Here is a 24,521-nt window from a genome sequence, read left to right as displayed (position 1 = left end):
GTCCCCTGGTCTGGGGTACCATGTAAAGTCAAGCCTGAGCAGCTCTCAGAGTGGGGGTGGGGAAACCAAATAAGAAGGCAGAACAATGGGGATCAAGGATTGTATTGATTCTGTGTGTAGGCACATCCACCCAGTTCCAGGCCACCCCCAGTAGTGCATCAGCCTAGCTGAAGAGTCGGATGGTGCCATCTGCCCCAGAGGAGAAGATCCATGGCTGTGTGGGGTGGAAGGCCACATCCAGAACACCCAGATCTCGGGTCAGTGTGTGCCCCTTAAGCACCTTGACAGGTACCAGCAGTGGGTTCTGCAGCAGGTCACTGTGGAAGAGAGGGATTCAGGACCCAGTGGGATGGTCCCATGGGAAGGGCTGGGCAAGGGTTAGCACTCACTTGTACACCATGCCATGGCAGACAATAACACTGCCATCGTCTGAGCCAGATGCAAAGAGTGGGTATCGGGGGTGGAATGCCACAGCCCGCAAAGCCTTCTTGTGATGCCTGCGGAAGTGTGCATTGACAATGGGCTTCAGCTGAAGGGGCCCCTCTACCCACCTACCTCACCCCAACCCATCTTACCTCAGCACTTTGTATGGCTTCGTGGAAAGATCCAGGTCAAACCACACCAGTTTGCTGTCATAGCTGCCACAGATGATGTTGTCACCTAGGGCCAGAGCAATGACAGTATTTCTCACAAGACTTAGAGGGTTCATTCCCTGACCGTCTTGAAGAAAACATGTTCCCCTCACCTGCTGGGTGCACAGCTAGGCTAGACACCCACTTGCAGTTGGGCATCAGCTTCTTCGTAAGCTCCTGGCGCAGCAGGTGGTAAATGCGGACACTGCGCTGAGAGGCCACAAGCAGGAAGGGCCGGGTGGGGTGGAAAGCAACACACTGCACCTGTCCGTGGCTGCGGCGGAATGGGCTCTGGCTGCGCCTCCTGCTCAGCTGGTGGATCAGCACCTGAGTGTGTCCTGAACTAGACAGCACCACAGCCAGGTAGTCCCCTCGCCCATGCCAGGTCACCTGCGTCACTGGCTAGAGAAGAACAATGCCGGCTGATTGTCTGACCAGGTCTGGCATGTTCCCATCCCCTTCCCATCACGTACTTTGCTGTGGCAGATACGCAGTCGCAGGCCCCCCTGGCGTTCTTCCTCTGAGGCCTCTAGCCAGCGGGCTGGCTGCAACGTTGGCTCTTCAGGTGGAGTGAAGGCATCCAGCAGCTGGTCTGTGCTACCCACCAAGAGCCGGTCTCCCAGGGCTGGGTTCAGAAGCAGCACTGCATCATCCCTACAAACAGGGGCAGACATAACCCCTCCTCAGCATAGTCAGTCCCCGTTTTTCTGTAACCCTTCCCAACCCTACCCCTATCACCCTAAACTCACATGGCTGCAGCTACTAGGCATATGGTAGGATTGGGGTTCCAGGCAATGCTTCGTACCACACCCCCAACAGGCACAGTCCTCATACAGCGGGCAGTAGCCACCTCCCAGAGCCTCACTGAGCCATCGTCCGAACCTGGATGTGGTAGTGAAGGCTCTCAGCACCTGAGCCTCTAACCCAGATCCCTGCCTCCCAGCTCAGGGCAGCCCCCACCTCAGGCCCACCTGAAGCTAGCCACTGGCCCCCTGGGGAGACACTGAGGCAGCGGACAAGGTCACTGTGGCCCTTGTAGACCTACAGAGAAGGAAGAATGAAGACAGACACACACACACACACCCGGGGACATCTGCCCACCTCTGATTCCCCACTTACAAGGGCCTGGCAGACAGGGAAAGGTTGAAGGTCTCTTGGCCGAGGGAGCTTAGGGATGAGGTCTTCAGGATCCACATTCACCTGGGGCAAGAGAGCACTTGCTCACCACCCCATCCTACACTTCCCCAGGACCCATGCAGCTGCCGCACATACCCTCATCTTGCGTTGCCGTGGGCACAGATATAAGTCAAGGCAGCGCTCAAATCGCTCCTGGATGAAGCGGCCATAAGCAGGCACTGTCCTCAGGCTGGAAAACTTCTGTGGCAGGAAGTTAAGCTTTCTCTCACAAGGTTCCTGGTGCATCCATGCCAAGCGCTGGGGAGAGAGGAGACGGATGAGAATTGCTCAGGGAACATGGCTGGGGACCATACCCATCTCAATGCTGGCCCACCTCCTCCTCAGTGGGCAGGTACTCAGGAGGTGGGTTGTAAGACTCAGCATGGCCAGGCAAGGCCAGCTTGGGTGCAGGCACATGCATCTTGTGGCGCCCCAACACAGCATTCGGATCCTCCTGGGCCCACAGGTCATAGAATCTAGGGGTGGAGTCTTGGGGCCGTCGAGGCTTGATCCAACCCATCTTGATGGCATGCACCATGCGAGACACCTGCACACAAAGCTAAGGTCAAGTAGCAGCATGGGAACCTTACAAGGTGGGGTAGAGAAGAGTGACGGGGTTCCCACCTTCTCCTTCTCAATTAGGGATGGAATGAAGCTACGCTTGTCAGCTGGGCGGTTGGTCACGGGGTGGATCATGACGTCACCACTGAAGAAATCCACAGATGGCTGGAAGACAAGCATAGTGTTAAGGTGGGAAGCTGCATGTACTTCAGACCCTAGGGCCAGTTGTTACCTACCTCATAGGGGTTGAAGCTCACATCTCCAAACTGGCCTCTTTGAAGCCGGTGTACCAGGGCCACCTGCTCATCAGTCAGCCGCAGGTCACGCCCTGTCATCTTGTCCTGTACAGTGCGCCTGAGAGAAAGCCAGTCAGAGCCATACTTCAGGCCTGAGGAACCACACAGGTTCTGACCCAAGGTCCAACTCACCAGAAATCTGGGTCATCCATTTTGTCTAGAAACTGGTCCAGCTCATCTCGTGTCCTCAGGGGCTTGTAGATACGTTTGCCATCCAGGTCATAACCCACGTGTGGGAAGTCATCATACCATGCCAGGGGCACATTGCCCACAGTGTTCCGAATGTCCTGTAGCACAGTTACCACGTCAGCACCTGTCCCTACCGTACCTGATCCTCTTCAAGCAACCCAAGGACAAAAGAGCCGCCCTAGACCAGCCTCAAGTGCCTAGAGGCCAGGTGACCCAAAATCTGCCCTAGCCCTGGCCCCAGGGTCTGACGTGGCACAGCAGGGGTGCTATGCCCCCTTCCCCCAAGCTCTCTGAGGCGCCAGAGCTTTACCTTCACATTTTCCACTGAAGTGATGCCAACCCTAGCCTCCCCCCTTATTGGATTCCTTGGCCAGGGCTCTGGGCAGCCACAGACGGGGATGACCTCATCGCCTATGGGCTCCCTCCCCTGGCAGAGGCCTTAGGCAGAAGTGGGTAGTTACAGGCAGGAACCATGGGAAGACCCCACCCCACCCATGGGGAGACAAACCTCTGCTTTGCGTGCAGGTGACCAAGGACCCCCTCCTAGCTCTACTGCTCTTTCCCCTCCCACTTCAGTGGGCAGAGCAACCACATTCCTGGACACACATTCCTGGTTTCAGCCCCTGCCAGCCACCACCCTCACTCCTCCCAGCCTGGGGACTGCTGCCCAGGCGGCCACTTCCTGCAACAGTAGCCACAGGGAGGAGGGGCCCAGACATAACTAGCACAGCTGAGTGCCAGCAGCCCCTCAGCAAGACCCCTTGGGCCCTGTCCCATTGCACCTGTCCATACCAGCCCTTTCCAACAAGTTCATCCCTCAAAATACCCTGTATAAAGTGTGCTCTCCACCTAGGGGGCCACTTCCAAATCGGAGGGAGGGATTGGGAAGTGCCGATCTTAAAGATCCACGTGTGCACTGGAATTGAGGAGCCCCATGGAGCACACAGCAGGGATGGAGGTGGGGTCTCACTAGGCAGGAGGGGTCAAAGTGGTAAGTTTCTGGCACATGGCACAGGTCATACAGTCAGGTGGTTCAAAACCTACACGCCCATCTCTAGAATGCCACTATTGGAGTCACCCCCCAACACACACACACACGGTCTGGCACAACAAAAGACCCAAGTGCACATGGAAGGAGAGTCAGACAGGGTGTGGCCAAGCACTCGGGGCCAGGGCAGCTGGGTGAACTTAGGCATGCCAGGGGAGAAAGCCTCTTGATTCCTGATTTATCCTCTTTCTTCCTGCAGAATGGGTAGAATGGGCACCAAGGTCTTGGGACATCAGTAGCACTCCAGAAACTCCCCAACTAGAAAGATGCTCAGGACCCCCTAGGCACGACTATTAAAAAGGAAAAAAGGTGCACAGGCTCCGCATAAACTCCTCCAGGCCAGGGAGGGAGGCGGAGGCCAGGCGCGGGGGAGGAGCCGACTACTATAAAGGCACTGCTCTGCTGGCGGCCCCACTCCAGTCTGAACACATGTGCCCGCGTCGCCCGGCAGCCGCCACCGCGGGGCGCAGCGGAGACCCCTGGCCCGGCGGCCTGTGGGGGCCTAAAGAGGCGGCATGAGCAGCGCACCGTGGAGCTGACGCCGCGCCCCCTGCCCGGCCCATGTCCTTCGCCATGCTGCGCTCAGCGCCTCCGGGCCGCTACCTGTACCCTGAGGTGAGCCCGCTGTCGGAGGATGAGGACCGAGGAAGCGAGAGTTCGGGCTCCGACGAAAAACCCTGCCGTGTGCATGCAGCACGCTGTGGCCTCCAGGGCGCCCGGCGGCGGGCAGGAGGACGGAGGGCCGCGGGAAGCGGGCCGGGACCCGGGGGGCGGCCAGGCCGCGAGCCCCGGCAGCGGCACACAGCGAATGCGCGCGAGCGGGACCGCACCAACAGCGTGAACACGGCCTTCACCGCGCTGCGCACACTCATCCCCACCGAGCCAGCAGATCGCAAGCTCTCCAAGATTGAGACGCTGCGCCTGGCTTCCAGCTACATTTCTCACCTGGGCAACGTGCTGCTGGTGGGTGAGGCCTGCGGCGACGGGCAACCATGCCACTCGGGACCCGCTTTCTTCCACAGCGGTCGTGCGGGCAGTCCCCTGCCACCGCCACCACAACCACCACCTCTGGCCCGAGACGGAGGCGAGAATACCCAGCCCAAACAGATCTGCACCTTCTGCCTCAGCAACCAGAGAAAGTTGGTGAGCAGGGCCGGGAGCACGGAGGGGTCCCAATTTACTCATCAGCCCACACCTGCCGGGCAGAGCGGTGTCAGGCAGGGGCAGCATTCCCTAGTACCTACACCTGCCACCAAAGCTGGGCCCAAAGGAGGGAAAGGCACATAGGAGCCACACCATTGGTCTTAAGGACCTGCAAATATAGGATCAAAAAGTAACGCTAAAGTAACACTATGAAGGGCCACCCAGGAGAAGGTCTGAAGGGAGGGAGGGCAAGAGGAACTCATCCTGGCAGGGATGAGGGGGCTATTCCAGGCTTTACTTCCCAGCAAGTTAAGAACTGAAAGGAGCTGAATTCGGGAAGTAAGAAGCATATTCAGAAGCCGCCCCCATCCAAAGGGGAATAGTGCGCAGCAGTAAGGCAATCAGAGGGGAACCCCCAGGGGTCTATGTGCCACTACCCGTCACCTCTGCAGCCCACCTCCACCCCAAAGCATGGGGCACCTGCTGTCCCTCCCCCTGGTCTGTCGAGACCTGCAGTGGATGGGCTAGGGGAGAAGGCTTGAACTGAGATGCTGGCCAGCCAAGATTTACTGCTCTGGCCCGCACTTGGTGGCACCGGAAAAGCAGGGTGAGCAGGGAAAAAATACAACGGCTTTCCCCAATCCCCATTTCCTCTCCAGACAGCACGCGCGAGCTCCTGGGGCCTGAACATCTGGGAAATTTAATTTTACAGGTTCGGCTGTGCAGCAGTGTACTCCCCGCCCCAAAATGCACTGGGGAGGGGCAGGAGCTTGGGACTGGGGTGCCCTAGCACTGGCCACCTGAGACAGTGCCCAACAGGAAGCCAGGAAGGCCCGGGCAGTGTTGGGTGATACTAGGTCTCCACCCAGGCCCTGACACACCCCCATCCCCTCTGCAGAGCAAAGACCGTGACAGAAAGGCGGCGATTCGAAGTTAGAAGGAGGAGGGTCCACAGCAGCCAAGAGGTGATGCCTAGTGAAGGTGGATGCCACTGAAGAGTCACCGAAAGCCCCACCTCGGACCTGATCTGAGCACAGGTCCCCAGGAGCACGCTCACCTGGCCAGACCTGCCCCAGCTATGAGCAGGGCCTATGAACAGACAGATGGACAGGCGGGCTATGGCTTGACTCTAAGTAGCCCAACACTTCCCAGGCCCACTGGAACTTTCCATGCTGACTCCCTACCTGGGCCAAGTGTTGGCATCTTGTGTCTTTAATATGATAATATAAAGTCTGAAAATTTTTGTATAATTAAAAATGAAACAGTATCTTCCAAATTGAGGCAGACTGCCCTCTTGAAAGGATCTGAACTCACTATGACCCTAGCTTTCTCACCCCATCTTCCCAGAGTGAGGCAGAGCGATGACAGGTTTAGATCACCTATCAAGAACTCTGTACCAGGGATCTGTGATGTGGGAGCAGGGCTAAAGGGACAGGGCAGGAAAGAGAGGGTGGAGAGGTAAAACAGAAGGAAAGAGGAGAGGGCATAAGAGGCAGCAAGCAACACAGCAGCCTTGCCTCCTCCCAAGGAACATGGTGAGGGGGACTGGACGGGGTCGGCCTCATGGGCACTTGTCTCCCAGCAGTGCTCCATTAAAAGTGGGTTAGGGAGTATGTGAGCGGTGCTGTCCAGCCAAGCAGGCTGCCAGGCCTATATGGGCCTTAGGACACCATCTGAGTAGTAGCTACCCAAATGTCCCCACTGATACCCACCTAGGCCCAAAGAGACTGCGAGGGCTTCTGCTCTGCTTCCAGCTGCACACTGGAAAGACTGCTAGCCATCCAACACTCTGCCCTATCCAACTCTCCCAAAGATCCCTCTGAGGTTGATTTAGACCCTCGCCAGGCACTGTGCACAGCTGGCTGGTCATTAAAATCGTGCAGGTGACAATTAGTTGAGTGGTACAGCAGAAGAAAGGCCAGGCCTGACTTCTGGCTGGGTGGTGGGTAAGGAAAGGCAGAGGGCACCAGGTGCTGGTACTGGCAGGCCTCCTGGTCCCTGGCTGGGGGGGAGACCAGGTGTTAAGGCCTATGTGGGCATCCTTATAGGGCAGGACCAGCATGGCCCCTCCTCTGCACTGAAGGGCTTCAGGGAATGCTGGTGCAGGAAACAGTGGTGTAATTTTGGAGGATATTCTCAAAGCCAGAGCCATTAAGGCAGGGGTAGGGGCTGTGTCCAATCTGACAGAACTATAACAGGGTAGAGAGTCACAGCGGCAGGTTTTGTTCAGAAAGAAACCCAACCCCAAATTTCCTCTCCTTAATCCTGTAGGAGCCCACAGCTGCTCAGAGGGAGGGAGACAGGGCACACTCAGTCACTGCAGAGGCTCCTGCAGTCCAGGAAGCTACAACCTGGAGGTGCAGCTGGGGCTGAGAGAAGCCACTTTCTCTTCTCATGTATTCCTCATGCAAGGCTCTGACCAGCGTAACTTCCAAGCTACAAGCACCCCGTGACAGACACTGGGTTGAGACCAGAGTCACAACCTGGCAGGGTGCACCTGCATTTGGCAAATGGGCACCAACCACCACCAAGGACCCTTGCTGACCTTCCTCCTCTGCTAGACACGGGTCTCTTGCCCCTCACCTATAGGTCTCACATTTCAATACCTAGGTGCCAATCTCCCACACAAACCCCAAGAGGACAATGACTAAGTGGGTACCTACTTCTGTGGTCAGAGTGGCTGGGCCAGTGTCAGGAAGAAACCAGAGGAGCATGCATACAAAGGCTCTGAGAGAAAGTACCCAAAGAGCAAACTGGAGAATAAGGATAGGAACATTTGTCCATATGTAGAGGCTGCCAATCTGAGTAGCAAGCATGGCTGGGGACTATGGGGCCACACAGAGGCCCAAATGATGTCCAGCTAGCTCCAGTAGGCATCTCATGACCTAGAACCCAGTGGAAGAGGAAAGAGCCAACTGAGTGATTAGGGCAAAGCAGAAGAAAGCAGGGAAGCCCAAGAGCTGGCAAGCTTGAGCTTCAGCAAGACTGAATGGTAGGCCAGAGTCAACCAGACAAGAGCTGGAGGCTTGGGTGTCAAGAGGGGTCAGATGAAAGTGAATGAGCTGTGGGGCCGGAAGGCTCTCCAGAGACGGAGAGTTGGGGTGCGGCACGCGCCCGGCCAAGGCCTCCACTGCAGGGCCTGACTCTGAAAGCGGCTGCAGCTTGGCCAGCCTCAGGCCCGGGCAAACGGCCCAGCCACTCCCTGAGCTGCACCGGTAGCAGTGGCTGAGGGCTTGGCCCGACAGTCAGCAGGAGGAGGGGAGGGGCGGGAAGAACACTCCGTCACCCTCCACTGCTCCAGATTCAAACCAGACCGGGGGTGGCACGGTCCATTCCCATCCTGTTGCTCCACGTGAGTCCACAACAGCTTATGGCCAAAGAGTGGCAGGTGCTCCCTACCCACCACAGGCCCTGGCATCCTTCCCAGAGGGCAACTTCACCCTCCACCACACTGAGGAGCTGTGGGACAAAAACCAGGGGCTCCCTTAGTGTGTGCCCCACAGAGGCAGCTGAAGGGGGGGAGGCTGGCCCGAACCATGGGCCAGCAGCCACCCTTGCGAGCTGAGCTGGGCTGGAAACATTCGGCTCAGCCTCAGCTGTCAGCTCCCTGTCCCCAGCCTGGGGAATGAGCTGCTGGCGGCACCACATGATTCATCACCAGGCCTGCCTGCACCCCAGGCCAGCCACCCCCGCCCTGCTCAGCACCTGCAGGCTGCCAGGAAACACATGTGACCCCTTTGGGTCAGACCCAGCACTGAGACCCCAGGCCAGGCTGGTGGAGGACAAACAGAACCAAGTGCCATAATTTGCGGGGGTACCTAGCCCCTAGAAAAAGCCTGTGTGATGAGGTGGGTAGGTCCACATCCATCCCTCCATCCTATCCCATCTCCTTCCCCCACTGCACCGGACACAGTGTCGGCTGGGACTTTTCCGCTCTCGATGAGCCCCCTCCCCTCCCCCTCCCCAAAGTGGCTGCAGCTGTCAGGACCGCAGATTGGAACTGCAGGTATGGGGCTGGCCCGCTGCCCACCTCCCTCCCGTGTCTGTCTGCAAGAGAGGAAGCCGGCCCACCTCTGGAATCCTTCACTCTCTCCTCGTTCTGCCTCTCCCACCTGTCCCCCGGGAGCATGGGGTCAGCCGCCTCGCTCAGTCTCTCTCTTCCCCGGCCCCTCTCGGATTACAATGCGGGTAGTGTTCACTGTTGCTCAGCTCCCCCTGCACCAACCACCCTCTTGTCTCAGAGCTCATGGCCTTCCTGTGCTGCCACCTCCCCCTCATGGGGTGTCTTATCTCTCCAAGTGCAAAGGACTAGCCAGCTGGCCTGGCCTCACATGCCACACTGACCCCAACAGAAGGTTCCAGATGGGATGCTAGACTCTGACACTAGAAGCCTGTTTAACAGACCAACGGAGACAGTACAGTCTCTTCCTTTCTGAGGCCAAACCACTGAGACCCAGCAGAGGTTGACCAGGCAGGTACCACCTCCAAACCTACCATCTCCTTACCAGACTGCTTCTGGTCCTCCATGCCCTCTACCATGCTGAGCCCACCCGAGCTGCAGACACCTAAGGAGCTTACTATTGCTTGCACCTCTCTAGTAGGAGGACAGAGAGGCAGAGTCTTTAGGACTTGTGGAAGACACAGCACAGAAGGAAAATAGCTGTCTGAGGCCCAGGTTGCTTGCTCCTCTCCTGGGGCTACTCAGAATCAAATAGTGTTCTCCCTAGTTCTTCTGTAAGCAGAGGACCCCAGACGTTCCCACAGGTACTGGAGTTGGGCACAGGCTGGGGGTTTATCTCTAAAGGCTAAAGGCAAAGGTCTTTCTGACTCTCACTAAGTCAAGTTCAGTTGGTGCTTTAAGTAGGGAGGTGGGTCCAGAGCACCACACAAGCTGAGCCCCCCAAACTTTAGACATCTCCAAAACCTCAATATGGACAATTTTCCCTATATCTAGGCACTGTCCAAATATATAAGGTTGCTGAGTGATTCCTGTCCGAGCAAGTCAGTCCTGGCCCTGCATAGCCAGCCTCCTCAAAAGGGTACTTGTTCTGGGCCTCTAACAGCTCACTGTAACCAGCATTCCTTGCCTTTCAAAACTCTGCCCTTGTTGCACTCCAGACCTGCTCTCCAGTTGTTCCCTAGCCCTAGCAAGAAAATACAGATCTGAAATAACCTACCCTTAACATGCCAGCCAAAGCCAGGACCAACTCTAACCCCTAGGAGAGACCACAGCTTCCTCTACATGCTCCTATTTCATCTTCCTCCAAAGGCACCCCGCTGTGGGCTTGGGCACTCTGTTGCAAAGTGGCTCTTAAAACCATCAGGTCAACAAGATCAGGAGATGGTACTAAAGGTCTGTCTACCAAGTACACAGTACTCACAGAGACGTACATGCCCAGTCATCACTGGTGAGTGAGTCCCTAGGTTGGGCAGCCTCTGTGGGATGGGGCTAGACCTGAAGGATTAGTCTGAGTCTGGCCAGAGGTCCTGTTCGGAGGCAAGAATAAGGCTAGCCTGGGGTGGATGGCTGCCAGAGCAGTCTGTACAGATCCGGGTGCCTTCTACAAACAGCAGGGAGGGCTACTCACTAGCTAGAAACCTGAGCCCACAGGCTCCCCTGCCAGCAGTAACACAAGCAAGCATGGAGAGAGTAGAGTGCACACAGGGAGGCGGCCAGGACACTGCCGGCAGGCGGGGGTGGCCCCGGAGGAGCAGAGACCGCCAGCGCACTGGAGGCAGCTGCCGGTTCAGTAGCTAGGAGAAGCCATTAACTGCATTTGGCAAGAGAGCAGAGGGGATCACAGGTTCTGGATGCAGACAGGCCAGGCCATGTCCCTGTGGGATCCTGAGTTATAGATTGGGCAAGGCCAGGGGGTGGGGGTGTTAAGGCCCCAGCCCCCTCCTGGCCAGAGGTCGTACAGGGGATGGCCCCAGGCCCATTGCCCTCGGGGCCTGGAAGGATACTTGCAGGAAGACCAGTTCTTCCCAGACTTTCCAGGCCAGAATTCATGGCTCCCCTGAACTCCTCATACTGGTCACACTTCTTAAAGAACAGGGCTGTAGGCCTGCTGAGCAGATGCATGGGCTTCTCTACCTGACCAGGACTGGCCTTGGTTTCTCCTAGTTGGTTGATACATGAGGAGAGGTAGCATTGGCCACTCACCCGCCCTTGTATCCCAGTCCACCTCCCAGGGGTCCCAACTACTGGATGAGATCACGTCTATGAAGCCCCACTGCTGTAGGGAGGAGATGAAGTGGCCATGTGGGGGTGGGGCAGTCACAGCACAGCTGCTTCTCAGTCACCCCCCACCCCACTCCATCCCCACCATGCCTAGCAACTCATTCAGGGGGCTCTACCCCCACGCAGCTGAGCCCATGTCTGTGAATCTAGGGGAAGAGAAGGAGGAGCCAGAGCACAATCAGAAAACAGTGATCCAGGCTGCTTGGTTTAAGAGTCAATGATGCTGGAAGAGTCTTAAAACAGAACACTGGCAAACGACAGCGGGGCTCAGAAGCGCCCAGGTTCCCAACCAAGTCCTAGATTCAGATCCAAGGAGCAGTCAAGAGAAAAGGACAAGGTTATCAATGGGGCTTCCACCTTCAAATGGCAACAGGCTCGACAGGCCACTCCCATTCCACAGGCCTCCTGCTGAGGCCGCCACCACTAGGACAAACCACATCAACACCTTCCCAGCACCCCTGTCCAGAGTCCTGTAGGAGGTCTGGTGTAAGTGCAGAGCAACCAGGCACAGTCACAAGAGCTCAGGCTGCAGCCTGTGAAGGACCCGAGATGTACGATTGGTGATGTCTGTTACCCTCTGGCCTCTCCATCAGGCAGCCTGAAGTGGGCTGAGCTCTTCTCTTCTGACCTGACCCTTAGCCAGGCACTGATGGTCATGTCCCACTCCCTCCTAGGCCTATCCCCTCAGCTGTAGCCACCTTGCTCTGAGAATAAGAGCCAAGTGTGGCCCCTGATGGGGAACAAGCCCTAAGCAGACTCTGGGGAGCTTGGCGTGGCACCGGGAAGCAGAACTCTGTGGTCCCTTCCAGCTGCTGGTCAGCTACACTGGCAAGCTCAGCAGACAGGCATCTCTACTACTGTTGAAATGTCACTCAGACTCACACATGTGATACTTACAGCGTAGGAGAAAGGAAGCAGCCCTCGTGCCATGTCACAGCACAGCACAAGGTCGCTCAGCCTTCTCCAAGGGCCACTGGACAGGCCCATTGGGGCACACCTCCCTGAGGGCAGGCTGGGTCAGGCAGCCACTTGCAAGGCACTGACCAGTTCTGGAAGCCCCTCCCCCGACTCCTATTCTCCATATACAATCATCATTGATTTCTCAAAATACCAAGCATAAAAAAGTAGCCGACAGGATGTGGCTGCCGACAGCCAGGGCCCCTGGGGGGGGAGGGGAGACAGGCAGGGAGCCGTGCTGTGCGGCCCCCCTCACCGGTGCGCCCGCTGCTCCGGCCAGGAAACCAATTTATTTTGTTTTGTCTCTGTTCTCTGAACACGCAGCAGAGACTGGATCGGGCTGTCGGCCAAGGCTCCTGTAGACACTGCCAAGAGAGCTTGAAGGTGGGGAGGAAGCCCAGCCAGAGAGGGGGCGCGTGTCTCCCTGAGGCCTCAGGGACAGCCCCTGACAGGCAGGCAGGAAGAGCTCCTGAGAAGAGGACCCATCCCTGTAGGCCCCACACTAAAGCCAAGATGAGACTCCCAAGCTCACATTCTGGGCTATACAGTGGCCACCGCTCAGCCCTGGGACCAGGCCTCACCAGGGAGGGACAAGTTGCCAGGCCCACTGCCTCTGTGTGCATACCTTCTCAGAGCTTCCAGACCCTGCTGGCATTCTAGACACATCCGTACCTTCTCAAGGGAAGCCCAGCCTAGCATGACACTTTGCTCTTCATGGTGTAAATTTCCTGTCCTAGATAGGAAAGACAGCAAGATACTACAGCAGCCCACTATGGCTACTGTGGGGAGCTGTGGTACAAGGGAGCACCATAGAAGGGAACAGACAAAGCCACCGGGAGACCAGGAGATGCCCTTGGTACTACTGTGCCACCCTTAGACAGGGTACTGGCTGACTCACATCAATCTATGCCTGCCACCCTTAGCTTTGAGTGCCAACACAGGCTATGCCACAGTGAAGGAAACAGTGCTGGCCCCTGTGACCACCCTCAGCTTTGAGTGCCAACATAGGCTACAACACAGTGAAGGAAGCAGCTCTGGCCCCTGTGGCCACCCTTAGCTCTGAGTACCAACAAAGGCTATGCCATAGTGAGGGAAACAGTGCTGGCCCCTGAGGCCATCCTTAGTTCTGAGTGCCAACACAGGCTACACCACAGTGAAGGGAGCAGCTCTGGCCCCTGTGGCGACCCTCAGCTTTGAGTGCCAACACAGGCTACAACACAGTGAAGGGAGCAGCCCTGGCCCTGCTGTGCCCACAGACAAGATACTGCTAAGCCACGTGTAGCCTCTCCCCTTTAACCTGGCAATGACACACGTGTGCTGCTTCAGTCCTCTGTCCCAGACCCCCAAACTGTTCTTCCAGATCGGGAGAAGGCCTGAGCCAGGCCGCCTACTCAGAGCGCAGCAGCCTCATGAGATGCTGGCTCTCACAGACCACAACATGGCCCCTTCAGGAAGGCCGGAGAACACGGAGGTGCAGCACCTACTCTGGGTTCCTTGAGGCACTCGCTCAGCCCCAGCAGGAAGACTCTCATCCCGCGGAGCAGGAAGTCACACTCAGCCAAGTCCTACCTCCTCATCAGAGCTGTCCTCTTCATACTCATCTCTGGTCAGAGCTCCCACCTCCTCTGTCCTTGGACAAGGGGGGCCTGCCTGTGAAGAGAAAGGGAGAGTTACTTTGGGGGTCCCTGGGAGCCCTAACCCACAGCCCAGCCCCATTCCTCTGGTTAACTACTTGAGGAGAACCACTTTCCCAATGCTGGAACCTAGATCCGAATAGCACATGAAACATTGTGCCACCCCAAATCTGAGTAGCCTCACCCCAGGATCCCAGCATACTCCAGGCCACTGTATCCAGGCTGAACAACCCTCTGCTCTCTAGTACTCAGACAGTGGGTGATACTAGGTGCAAGGCCAAAAAGAAAAGGCTACTAAGAGCAGTGGGAAGCAAACCCAGCCATGGGGCTGGCTACCCACTCACCCACACCACCACCACACAAACATCGAAACCAGCTGCTCTGGCCCAGGGCCAAGGGTCCCACAAATGGTCCTACTGGACCCAGATGCGGCAGAGGAGACTGTTCAAACCTTCTCAGACCTAGGGGCAGGAACACAAGAAGCGGAAAGAAAGTAGTGCCACCTCTGGGGTAATGTCAGCATAGACAGATGACATAAGCCATGGGGCCTGTCAAAAGGATCACCTAGAACCACATTCAGGCCAGATACACAGGCCAAAGACCTAGAGAGATGCCCACACTCTCAAATGACGGGAGCCCCAGATCCCAGGCACCCTCCACACCCACCACAGCTGCGACAGTAGGCTGACCTCGTCCCCTGGTCAGAGTGGGTGCCACTGACAATTCACACTCCAACCTGGAAAACAGATTCTCCCTTGACCGGGGAGGCGGATGGCTCAGACCAGATCGGGTTTATTGGCAGAACCAGAACTGATGGAGAAAACAGGCACACCTCTCAGCCGAGGGCAGTAAAGTGCTTGGAGCAGGAACCCCGGTGTGTGGGCGCCCCCGCCCACAGCTCCACTCTCTTACCCAGGCAAGAGCCAAAGGCCTGCTCTCCCTTCAGCCTGTTTTTCCCTTCAATATAAAGAAGGACGGAAGACTAAGTTTTTCTCCAGGTTTGGAACAAGGCAGGATTCAGTTTCCATATCTCTCCCACTTCCTTGCTATAGATCAAAAATGGGTTGCAAACCCCAGCTCAGAATAGGGCGCCCACACTCAGGGCCCCAGCAACACAACTGGCAGGCACATCTGTCTCTGACTGAGCTCTGCAGGGCCCTGGGCGGCGGCATTATGACACTAAGCTTCTAGTCAGTCACTGTTCCCAAGGCAGGTGCCTATAGCCCTGGCCTCAGGCAGGGTCCCCAACATCTCCAGTCTCCCCCCAAATGTTATCTGCCAGGTACTGTGTCTACATGAATCACAGCAGCAGTGCTTATGGGCCATGATCAGAGTCCTGTGGGAAAAAAACTTGACAGCCAGCTCTATGCTTGTGTCCTTACTGTTCCAGTGCAGGACAGTGAGGGGAAACCTGGGGACCCAAACATAAGCAGGCCTTTGACAAGGGTTAGGATCTCCAACAGTGAGGCTCGGGAGTTCCCTCCACACAAATGTTCTAGGGAACAGCAGCTCTATTCTGTACTCCATAGCTGCAGAGCACGTGATGTCCACCAGAGGGCAGCACTGACACAGACCTGAACAACCCAGGGACCAGTTCCCAGAGGGAAATGAGGGCCCTCCCTGGGCGTGTGGAGGTTAGACACTGACTCTAAGAACAGATATAGGAAAACACATTTTCTCCAATTCTGTCCTCTCTGGAGCCTAGGGCTGTCTCAACCTCTTTCCCAGATCCAGCATCCTGAACACTGGGTTTACAGGTGTACATCTGTTTTCAACTTGAAAATTGGGGCTGACGAGATGGTTCAAGCAGTCAAGAGCACTGGCTGCTCTTCCAGAAGACCCAGGTTCAACTCCCAGCACCCACGCAGCAGTTCACAACTGTCTGTGACTCCAGTCCCAGGGGATCTCACACCCTCATGCAGACATGCATGCAGGCAGAACACCAAAATACGTTAAGTCAATAAATTTTTTTTTTAAATTAAAGATGACTAAAACATCCAAAGCACAAACAATGGAATAAGGTACAGGCCACTCTTAAAGCTGCTAGTTTCCTCTAGGTTGGGGTCCTTTGCAGCCTGGCTGTCTATATACCTCTCCCAATACAGAGAGATGGTGAGGGCTGCAGCTAGCACTCACTGTGCAAAAGGACACACCCCTAAAAAAGCTTATAGCCTAAACCAGGCTCCAGAAGCCTTGGCTAGTTTGAGAAAACGGACAGCTGTCTCCTGGAAGGGACTGAATGAGATCTCAGGCCTGAAATCTTGCCCAAGCACCAGTTGGGAGTGGAGCAGTGTGCAGCCTCAACCAACAGCAACATTGCCATCCAATGAGAGGCCGAGTGGCTGGTGAAGGAGCAGGTATGAGGTAACAGAAAGGCCCAGAGAGAGCGAGAGAGCAAGGAGGCACACCTGGAGGTGCACACCTTTATCTCACCACTTGGGAAGCAGAGGCAGGTAGAGCTCTGTAAGTTCAAGGTCAGACTGATCTACAGAGCATTTCCAGGATGGGAGTTACATAGTAAGAACTTGTCTCAAAGTGGAAGGGTGGACAGTAAGATATATACACTATTAACAAAGACAGAGCTGGCCAATGTACAGAAAGCTACCCTCACTGAAGCCAGCAGCGGGAATCAGGGCAGCCAGAGACCAGGTTGGTGTTGGGAGAGCCATAAGAGGGGGGTGATCATCAGGTACTGGAAAATAGGTATAAAAAAAGGCCCCCCAAAGCAGCCAGTGAGCCAAAGGAATGGGTTTCAGAAGAGCCCCAAGAAAGGCAGTTCCTGTCTCCTCTAGACCTTGACCTGAGGGACCGGTATACATACCTCTGCCAAGTCCAGGCTGAGAACTACAAAGACCAAAGACAAAGACATGAGGGCTCCCAGAGTCTAGATCAGCACCCGAATGAACAAGCTGCTTTTTTTTTTACATAATTTATTTACTTACGTTGCATGTGATGCACATGTGAATATACACCTGAACCACAATACACATGTAGAAATAAGAGGACCATTTGTGGGAGTTGATTCTCCACTATATGGGTTTTGGGGATCAAACTCTGGTATTCAGGCTCAGTGCCAAGTGCCCATATTGGCTGAGTCATCATCGCACTGGCCCTGAACAATCTTCTTAGAGTAACAGCAACAGATCCTCCTCTGTCTAACCTGGCCACACTCACTGCCAGCACCAACCAGGTATAGGCAAGGCCAGAAGCCATGCCACCTCTTCTAGGAAGCAGGCCAGGGTCAGCTAAGGCAACTTCACATACCTTCCCTGTGGTGCAGAAAAGAGGAGCCACTTCCAGCATGCCATGCCCCGAGGCCAGTGCAAGGCATGCCAAGACTGCCTGCTCCCTTCCCTCCCTCCTTTCCTCCCTCCCTCCCTTTGTCTCTGTCTCTCTCTCTCACACATACACACACACAGACACACCAAATCCCCAACACACAAAGTTCAAATCCAGCGTACTACTAGTAACACAAAAACTATGCATAAAGGAAGCTAAAGAACCCATTGTCCACAGCCAGGCATGATGATGACACACGTCCTTAATCCCAGCACTTGGGAGGCAGAGGCAGGTGGGTCTCTGGGAGTTCGAGGCCAGCTTAGACTACAGAGTGAGTTCCAGGACAGTCAAAGATACACAGAGAAACCCTGTCTCGAAAAAAGGGGGGGGGGGGAAGAATCCCCTGTTCCAGCAAAGGCCCTATGCTGGACAGTAACAAGACCTCAGGCCTCTACCCATATCCGTGACCTGGGCCAAAACAGAAAAGGATAGAAGGAATTACATGAGTTTGGCCCACTAATGAGCAAGGACTGGCAAAAGGTACCTAGTTCTAAAGATACTGTGTCAACAGAGGCTGAAAGCCAGAGAAAACAAAGGATAAAAAAACTGTTCATGAGCCAGGGCATAGTAGCACACACCTTTAATCCCAGCACTGTGGATGCAGAGAGACAGGCAGATCTCTGAGTTTGAGGCCAGTCTGGGCTACAGAGTGAGTTCCAAGGTAGGGCTAAAAAGAAACCCTGTCTTGAACCCCATCCCTCCCAAAAGAAAAGTAATTCAGAAAAGGCCTAAGGGAGGCTATGGAGATGGCTCAGTCAGTAGATGCTTACCATTAAAGTATGAGAACCTGCAATCAGATTGCTAGCACCTGCGTAAAAATCTAGTCAGGAGGATCTCTATGAGTTCAAGGTCAGCCTGGTCTACTTAGTAAATCCCAGGATAGCCAGAGCTACACAAAGATCCCTTGTCTCAAAAACAAAAACAAAAACAAGCTGGGGCACATGCCTTTAATCCCTGTATTCAGGAGGAGGCAAAGGCAGGAGGTTCTGGCTCTGAGTTGAGGCCAGCCTCATCTCCAGAGACAGTTAGGGCTATGGAGAAACCCTGCCTCAGGAGTAAAAAAAGAAAAAGCTAAGCATGGTGGTATATACCTGCAATCTTAAAGCTGGAGACATGGGAACCGAAGCCCCTTAGACTAGCTCTTTGGCCAGCTAGTCTTGCCAATGAGTTCCAGGTTCAATAAGAAAGAACCTGTCTCAAAACAATACAGTGAGGGTCTCAGGAGGCAGAGGTAGACAGATGAATGTGAGCTCTAGGCTAGCAAGAACTACAAAGGTTCTGTCTCAAGAAAAGGGGGTGGGGAAATTTAAGGGCTGAAGGGACAGCTCGGCATTTGAGAGCACTTATTCCTCTAGAAGGACACTAGTTTAGTTTCCTGTACACACCATAACTCCAGTTCCAGGGAATTAATGCCTTCTGACCTCCAAGAGCATACACATGCACATGGTGCACAGAAATTTCATGCAAGCACAAACATGTACACAGAAAAAGATAATAATAAAATAGGGTAAAGAGAAAGATATCCACCATCTACCTCCAGCATCCACATATACACGTACACACACACACACACACACACACACACACACACACTTAAACTAAACAAAATGAGCTGGAGAGATGGCTCAGCAGTTAAGAGCACTGCCTGCTCTTCCAGACTACCTGGGTTCAATTCCCAGCACCCACACGGCAGCTCACAGTTGTCTGTAATTCCAGTTCCACGAGATCTAACACCCTCACACAGATATGAATTTGGAGAAACACCAATGCACATTAAATAAAACTAAAAAACAAAGCCGGGCGGTGGTGGCGCACACCTTTAATCCCAGCACCCAGGAGGCAGAGGCAGGAGGATCTTCGTGAGTTCGAGGCCAGCCTGGTTCTAGTTCTAGGACAGGCACCAAAAACCCAAAAACTACAGAGAAACCCTGTCTTGAAAAATCAAAAAAAAAAAAAAAAAACCTAAAAAACTAACAAAAGGGCCAGAGGGTCAGAGGGCAGCAAAGTCTATCCTAGCCCTGTCTACCATGCTCACCAACACTGGGGTCTGGCTGCTTACACCCTCTGCCATGACCAGACATCCTATGTGTGGCTATGTAAGGGACCCAGGGCCCTCAATTATATCAGGCCTGACAAAAACAAATCAGGGCTGATAAAGCCTGACACAAGGCCAAGTACTTGTCAGGGAAGGGCTGGGAGAAGAGGTGACTAGGCCGGGCAGTGGTGACCACAGGCATTTTAAAGCACAATGAGGTGGTGAGACAGAGGGAAAAGACTTGCTCTGCAAACCCCATGGCCTGAGTCAGATCCCCAAAACCCACAGTGGAAGAAGAGAACAACTCCTACAGATGCCCTCAGACATCACACACATGCTACGGCACAAGCACGCCTGTACTCACACAGGTCATATTAACAAATAGAACATAACTACAAATCTTTATGCTCTTCTCACCCCACCACAAAAGGCTGCCCTTCCTAAACATGAGGGCTGCGTTACCTGCTAGAGGGAAGCAGCCTATACTGAGACTTCATGGCCCTGGACACATGGTTTGACAGCCATGAAACTCTGCCCACGGACTGCTCACTTCAGAACGGGAACGTAAGTGACAATGTCCTGCATGTTCTCATTAGGAGCCACATCTAGGACTCAATATACAGGATAGACTCTGAGTGTCAACTTCCTAGGACAGAATGTACCAGACCCTGTAAGACACACACCCTTCTGCCCTGCAAGATGACACTACAGCGCAGGGACACAAACCCTTCTGTACCCTGCCTCACCTCTGACTTCCATGCAATGACTCTTCGACAATGTACAATTCTGGGCCAGGTAGGGAACACCTGCTCCCTCCTTCAGAGTCTGTAACAGAAGACAAGTACAAGAACAGGGAGGCAGGGGGTGTGGGTTCAAGGGAGCTGAACTGACTCCTCCTCCGCAGCCCCAGAAACCCACAGTTCCTATATCGCACTCCACCAGATGGCGCTAATACGTGGACTCCAAGCCTGCCAAGATACCTGCCATGCCCCAGAGACCTAGCAAGACAGTCTTGTTAAAGGTGGCACTAAGTCAGACCTCTCCAGTAATCAGAGGAAATGCTGCACACACCAGGATTCTTACCTTTTCTCATACTCCTGCAGGGTGAAGGCAGAAACAGACTTTCTGATATAACGGGAACAATAACATATGAGGGGGAGACCACACACCACACATACTTCCACACCAAGTTTTTAAATGTTTTATGTGTACGAGTATTTGCCTGCATGTGTGTGTCTGTGTATCCCATGCCTGCTTGAAGGCTTCCCCATCAGTACAGCAATCCATCGCCATTGGTCCCAGGGGCAGCTGCCTCCAGCAGCTCCCACTTTTGCAGAGGCTAGAAGACATTGGAACCCCCTAGAACTGGAGTTACAGATGGTTGTGAGCTGCCATTATGGGAGCTGGCAATCAAACCCGGGTCTCTGGAAGAACAGTCAGTGCATCTCTCCAGCACCTTCTCAAATGCATGTTCTAAAAAATCAAAACTGGGCTGGACAGATGGCTCAGAGGTTAAAGGCACTGGTTGCTCTTCCAGAGGTCCTGCATTCAATTTCCAGCAACCACATGGTGGTTCACAACCGTCTATAATGAATGAGATTTGGTGCCCTGAATGTCTAAACACTGTATTTATAATAAATAAATAAATCTCAAAAAAAAAAAGGAGCAGAGGAAAAAAAGGAGTCGAATGGCCATCAATGGGAAGAAATGGCTCACAAAACTACTCAACACCAAATGAGAACAAGATGGTACCAGCTGAGGTGTGGTGGAGGTCTTGCCTCCCCTGCAAGACATTCTAGGGTCAAACCCCTAGAACCAACAAGAAGAGTAACAGTGGGGAGACAGAGAGAAAGGGAGGGAAGGAGCAGAAGACAGGGAGGAAGAAATGAGATAACTGGTGCACACTGGTTATGGGCTCAGTGAAAGACCCTGCTCAATAGGATAAGGTGGAGAGGAATCAAGGAGGACACCAACATCAACTCTGGGCTCTACACGCACTCACCCTTACGAACAAGCCCACACACGAGAACAATGCACTTATACACCTCACCCCATAAAACCAAGGCAAAGCAGAACAAAATCCACAAAAACAAAAAACTTAGCAAGAATAGTTAACCCCTCCCCAATCTTACAAGCCATGGTCAACATTTCTTTGACCTACCATAACCGAGACAAACTAGGCCTGTTCTTGGTTCCAACCCGACAGCAGATTTGATTAGCCAAGGCCATGGTTTCCAGGACACCAGGGCCACTGAAGTGTAAACCATTACAAACCAGTTTGCGGAATTCTTTGAACTGCTGCATTTTAGTCAAATTAAGCTTTTCTTTCATTTTTATCAAGCAAAAAAAAAGAGTGCAGCATTCCCCATCATACAGCAATCCATCGCTGCTGGCTCCAGGGCAGCTGGGCTAGCCTCCAGCAGCTCCTGCCTCTAGAAAACTCCGTCTATTCCTAGACCAGGCGTCAGCCTACCAGCCCATAGACGTGGCCTTGAACTGGGAGGGGCAAAGACACAGGCATGTGGACTTCCACAGTTCTCAGTAAAGCACAGACAAGAGGCTGGAAGCTACAGTCCTGGAATTCGACTGTGTGAAGATGGACAGAGGACCAGGTTCCTGAAGGCACCATGGGAAGGACGATGTGGAGGCTCCCCTCACCCACCTGTGCCTGTTCCTCAGAGGTCTCCTCCGTTCTCTTGGCGTCCTTCTCACAATCGGCTCCATCCACTCCTTCATCATAGTCCTCACTACTATCACTGCCAGAATCTTCAAGGCCTGAAAACACACTCTCCTCGCTGTCGCTGTCGGAGAGACTCGCGTCAGAGCCGCAGAGGAGAGGGGGCTGCAAGGAACCACAGTATTTAATAACTGCCACCTGGCAGGCTCGCTAAGCCAGGAACCACGCACAGGAAAGTTGTATCCCTGGACACATGCCTCCACCTGCACCAACACCATCCACCCAACCTGAGCCCTTATCTCCTGCCTGCTGACAGAACCTACCCCCAGGACAGATACACCAATCCCTAGTGCCCCGCAACAGAGGGACCTTTCGAGGAATTACAGGATTTTCCCACTCATGTGTCACCAAAACCAATGTTTCCCTATTGACAAACTCCACACCCTACCCTGGCACCTAAGGGTCCCAGAACTGGAAGGTCACTAGCTAGGAATGGGGCTGTGGACCTGGGAGGATCAGAAACCCCTGAAGGCACTGACTAGTTGCAGTAGAAGTTTCTTTACATTGAGGACTAGGACCAGCCACTGATGGGCAAGCTGGAAAGCTGAAGAGGAGTGTTAATGAACTGAAATTTACCCGTCATAAACTAAACCTGTGTGTTGGTTTGAATGAGAATGGCCCTCATATGCTCAGATATTTGAATGTTTGGTTCCCAGTTGGTGGAGTATTTAAGAAAAGTTAGGAGGCGTGGCCTTGTTGTAGGAGGTGTGTCACTGTGAATGGCTTTGAGGTTTCAAAAGCCCAAAACAGACTGTCTGTCTGTCTCTCTCTCTCTGCCTGCTGATCATGATGTGAGAAAGCTCAGCTACTAAAAGCTCTTACCACCACTCCAGTGCCATGCCATGCCTGCCTGCCGCCATGACGGTCATGGACCAAGTCTCTGAAACTGTCTAAGTAAGCCTCCAATTACAGGCTTCCTTTTTGTTTGTTTGGTTGGTTGGCTTTGGTTTTTGGAAGACAGGGTTTCTCTGTGTAGCCCTAGCTATCCTGGAACTTACTTTGCAGCCCAGGTTAACCTTGAATTCCCAGATATCCGCCTGCCTCTGCCTCCTGAGTGTTGGCTTAAAGGTGTGCACCGTGACTGCCTGGCTACACATTTCCTCTTAAAAGTTGCCTTGGTCATGGTGCTTCATCACAACAATAGAACAACAACTAAGAAAACCCACCTGTTCTCTTCTTGGAGTAGACAAATTCTCTGAGTACAGCCCTATTGTCTGGAGGCCATTTCACATCTACCACAATACAACATGCATGCACTGTGAACAGGTCTCTATCACTGGCCTTCAAAAGTTGAGCAAGAACCTGAACAATCTTTAGGAAGCACAAGATTGCAGAAATTTCAATTTCACTGTTTTTCCATAGGCTAAGTATCGTTTAATTGGTTTTTGGATTCATGGTTTTGTTGTTTGTTTTTAATACAAGGTCTCACCATGCAGCCCTGACTAACCTAGAACTCCATACGTGGCCCTGGCTGTCCTCAAACTACTAGAGATCTACCTGCCTCTGTCTCCCTAGTGCTGCAATTAACGGGACGCGCGCCACTGCCACTGGCTAACTCTTGCCTAGCCGGAGACTCCTCCATTCCCAACTGTTCACAGCTCAAGTGACTGCCTTCTTATTGACATCTCCAAAACCTCAGCTGCCTATCACAGTAAAAGTAGTCCAAATAGTCAGAACACAAACAACTACGAAGGGGCTATTACCTAGAACTCCATGTAGGAAGCAGCTTGGGTACATTTCGCAAAACATGGGGGACAGCTTAGAGAATCCAATGAATTGTGGAGTTCTCTGTAAGGGATATGGCTGGGCATGCCTTCTACCACCTGGGTTTGCTGGAGCCCCACCAGCAAGCCCTGCGAGCAGCAATAACTCCGTGACAACCTGTGCTGGATGCCCTGGGTCCCATTCAGGCTTCTATATTCTCACGTCCTCTTTTGTTTCACAACACAACTTAACATACCGGCATGGGAGCACAACTAAAATCTTTTCTGGGGGAGGAAGCACAGATGGGAAGGTTCAGAGATTGTGGTGGGGGCACGTAAAGGTCTCTTCCTTCCTTAACACGGCGCAAAGTCACAGAACTACCCAGGGTTCTAGCGCCCCTAGGCGCAGGGAGTGCTCTGCTGAGGGTTCCAAAATAACACCCCGGGCAGGACAAGGATCTTCCGGGCTCTAGGCGCCCCACAAGACACCAGACACAGAACCACGGCCCAGCCTCCCTGGCCTTGCCACGTGCACCCCTGGTTCACGGAGGGATGCAACCCGCCACCCCGAGAATACCTCTTGTGGTTGCGGCTCCTGATCGGGTTCCAAACGCCGCTTCCCTGGCACCGATGCCGGTGACATGTGGGGCTTACCACACGCCCCCGCCATGCTGCGCGGCACCGGCTACCGATAGACTGTCGCTTCCGGCAGCGAGCGCGCCTCGTGTGCCCTCAGTCAGGCCCCGCCCAACCAGGCTCTGATTGGTGAGCAGTCGGGGTGAAGCCATCTTGCGCAGCCGTACAGAGCGGCGGGCCGCCCAGGGGCGGGC

The 24,521-nt window shown here is 54.0% G+C and overlaps 2 protein-coding genes across 2 annotated transcripts; one reads left to right on the top strand and one right to left on the bottom strand.

Annotated features, from left to right (window-relative positions):
* Nucleotides 1–27: 27 nt before the first annotated feature.
* Bop1 (BOP1 ribosomal biogenesis factor) lies at nt 28–24,432 on the bottom strand. Its single transcript, XM_041672672.1, has 16 exons — nt 24,269–24,432; nt 21,914–22,093; nt 13,813–13,893; nt 2,798–2,952; nt 2,606–2,723; nt 2,433–2,534; nt 2,143–2,355; nt 1,905–2,066; nt 1,752–1,832; nt 1,604–1,673; nt 1,382–1,514; nt 1,106–1,286; nt 746–1,034; nt 576–660; nt 390–497; nt 28–317 (listed from the first exon to the last, which is right to left on the bottom strand). Exons 1-16 carry the CDS (start codon nt 24,359–24,361, stop codon nt 164–166), a joined length of 2,205 nt encoding a protein of 734 aa, XP_041528606.1. The 5' UTR covers nt 24,362–24,432; the 3' UTR covers nt 28–163.
* Nucleotides 2,475–6,319, top strand: Scx (scleraxis bHLH transcription factor). The gene is made up of 3 exons (XM_041672678.1): nt 2,475–2,558; nt 4,102–5,045; nt 5,944–6,319. The coding sequence occupies exons 2-3, from the start codon at nt 4,464–4,466 to the stop codon at nt 5,980–5,982; spliced, it is 621 nt and encodes a 206-aa protein (XP_041528612.1). The 5' UTR covers nt 2,475–2,558; nt 4,102–4,463; the 3' UTR covers nt 5,983–6,319.
* Nucleotides 24,433–24,521: the final 89 nt, after the last annotated feature.

This window comes from Microtus oregoni, unplaced genomic scaffold (assembly GCF_018167655.1).
Source record: "Microtus oregoni isolate MIOR12 unplaced genomic scaffold, Mior012 000022F_ref0000154, whole genome shotgun sequence".
NCBI classification, from domain to species: domain Eukaryota; kingdom Metazoa; phylum Chordata; class Mammalia; order Rodentia; family Cricetidae; genus Microtus; species Microtus oregoni.
This window is presented reverse-complemented; position numbering and strand designations above follow the sequence as displayed.

What these genes read in the sequence shown, in the direction of transcription:
- Bop1 (XM_041672672.1), bottom strand. Translation starts at nt 24,361, where the DNA reads ATGGCGGGGGCGTGTGGTAAGCCCCACATGTCACCGGCATCGGTGCCA. An exon ending in AGGAGCCGCAACCACAAGAG is followed by an intron (nt 22,094 to 24,268) that starts GTATTCTCGGGG and finishes GGTTCCTTGCAG; the next exon opens with CCCCCTCTCCTCTGCGGCTC. An exon ending in TCCCTGTCTGCCAGGCCCTT is followed by an intron (nt 1,674 to 1,751) that starts GTAAGTGGGGAA and finishes CCTTCTCTGTAG; the next exon opens with GTCTACAAGGGCCACAGTGA.
- Scx (XM_041672678.1), top strand. Translation starts at nt 4,464, where the DNA reads ATGTCCTTCGCCATGCTGCGCTCAGCGCCTCCGGGCCGCTACCTGTAC. An exon ending in TCAGCAACCAGAGAAAGTTG is followed by an intron (nt 5,046 to 5,943) that starts GTGAGCAGGGCC and finishes TCCCCTCTGCAG; the next exon opens with AGCAAAGACCGTGACAGAAA.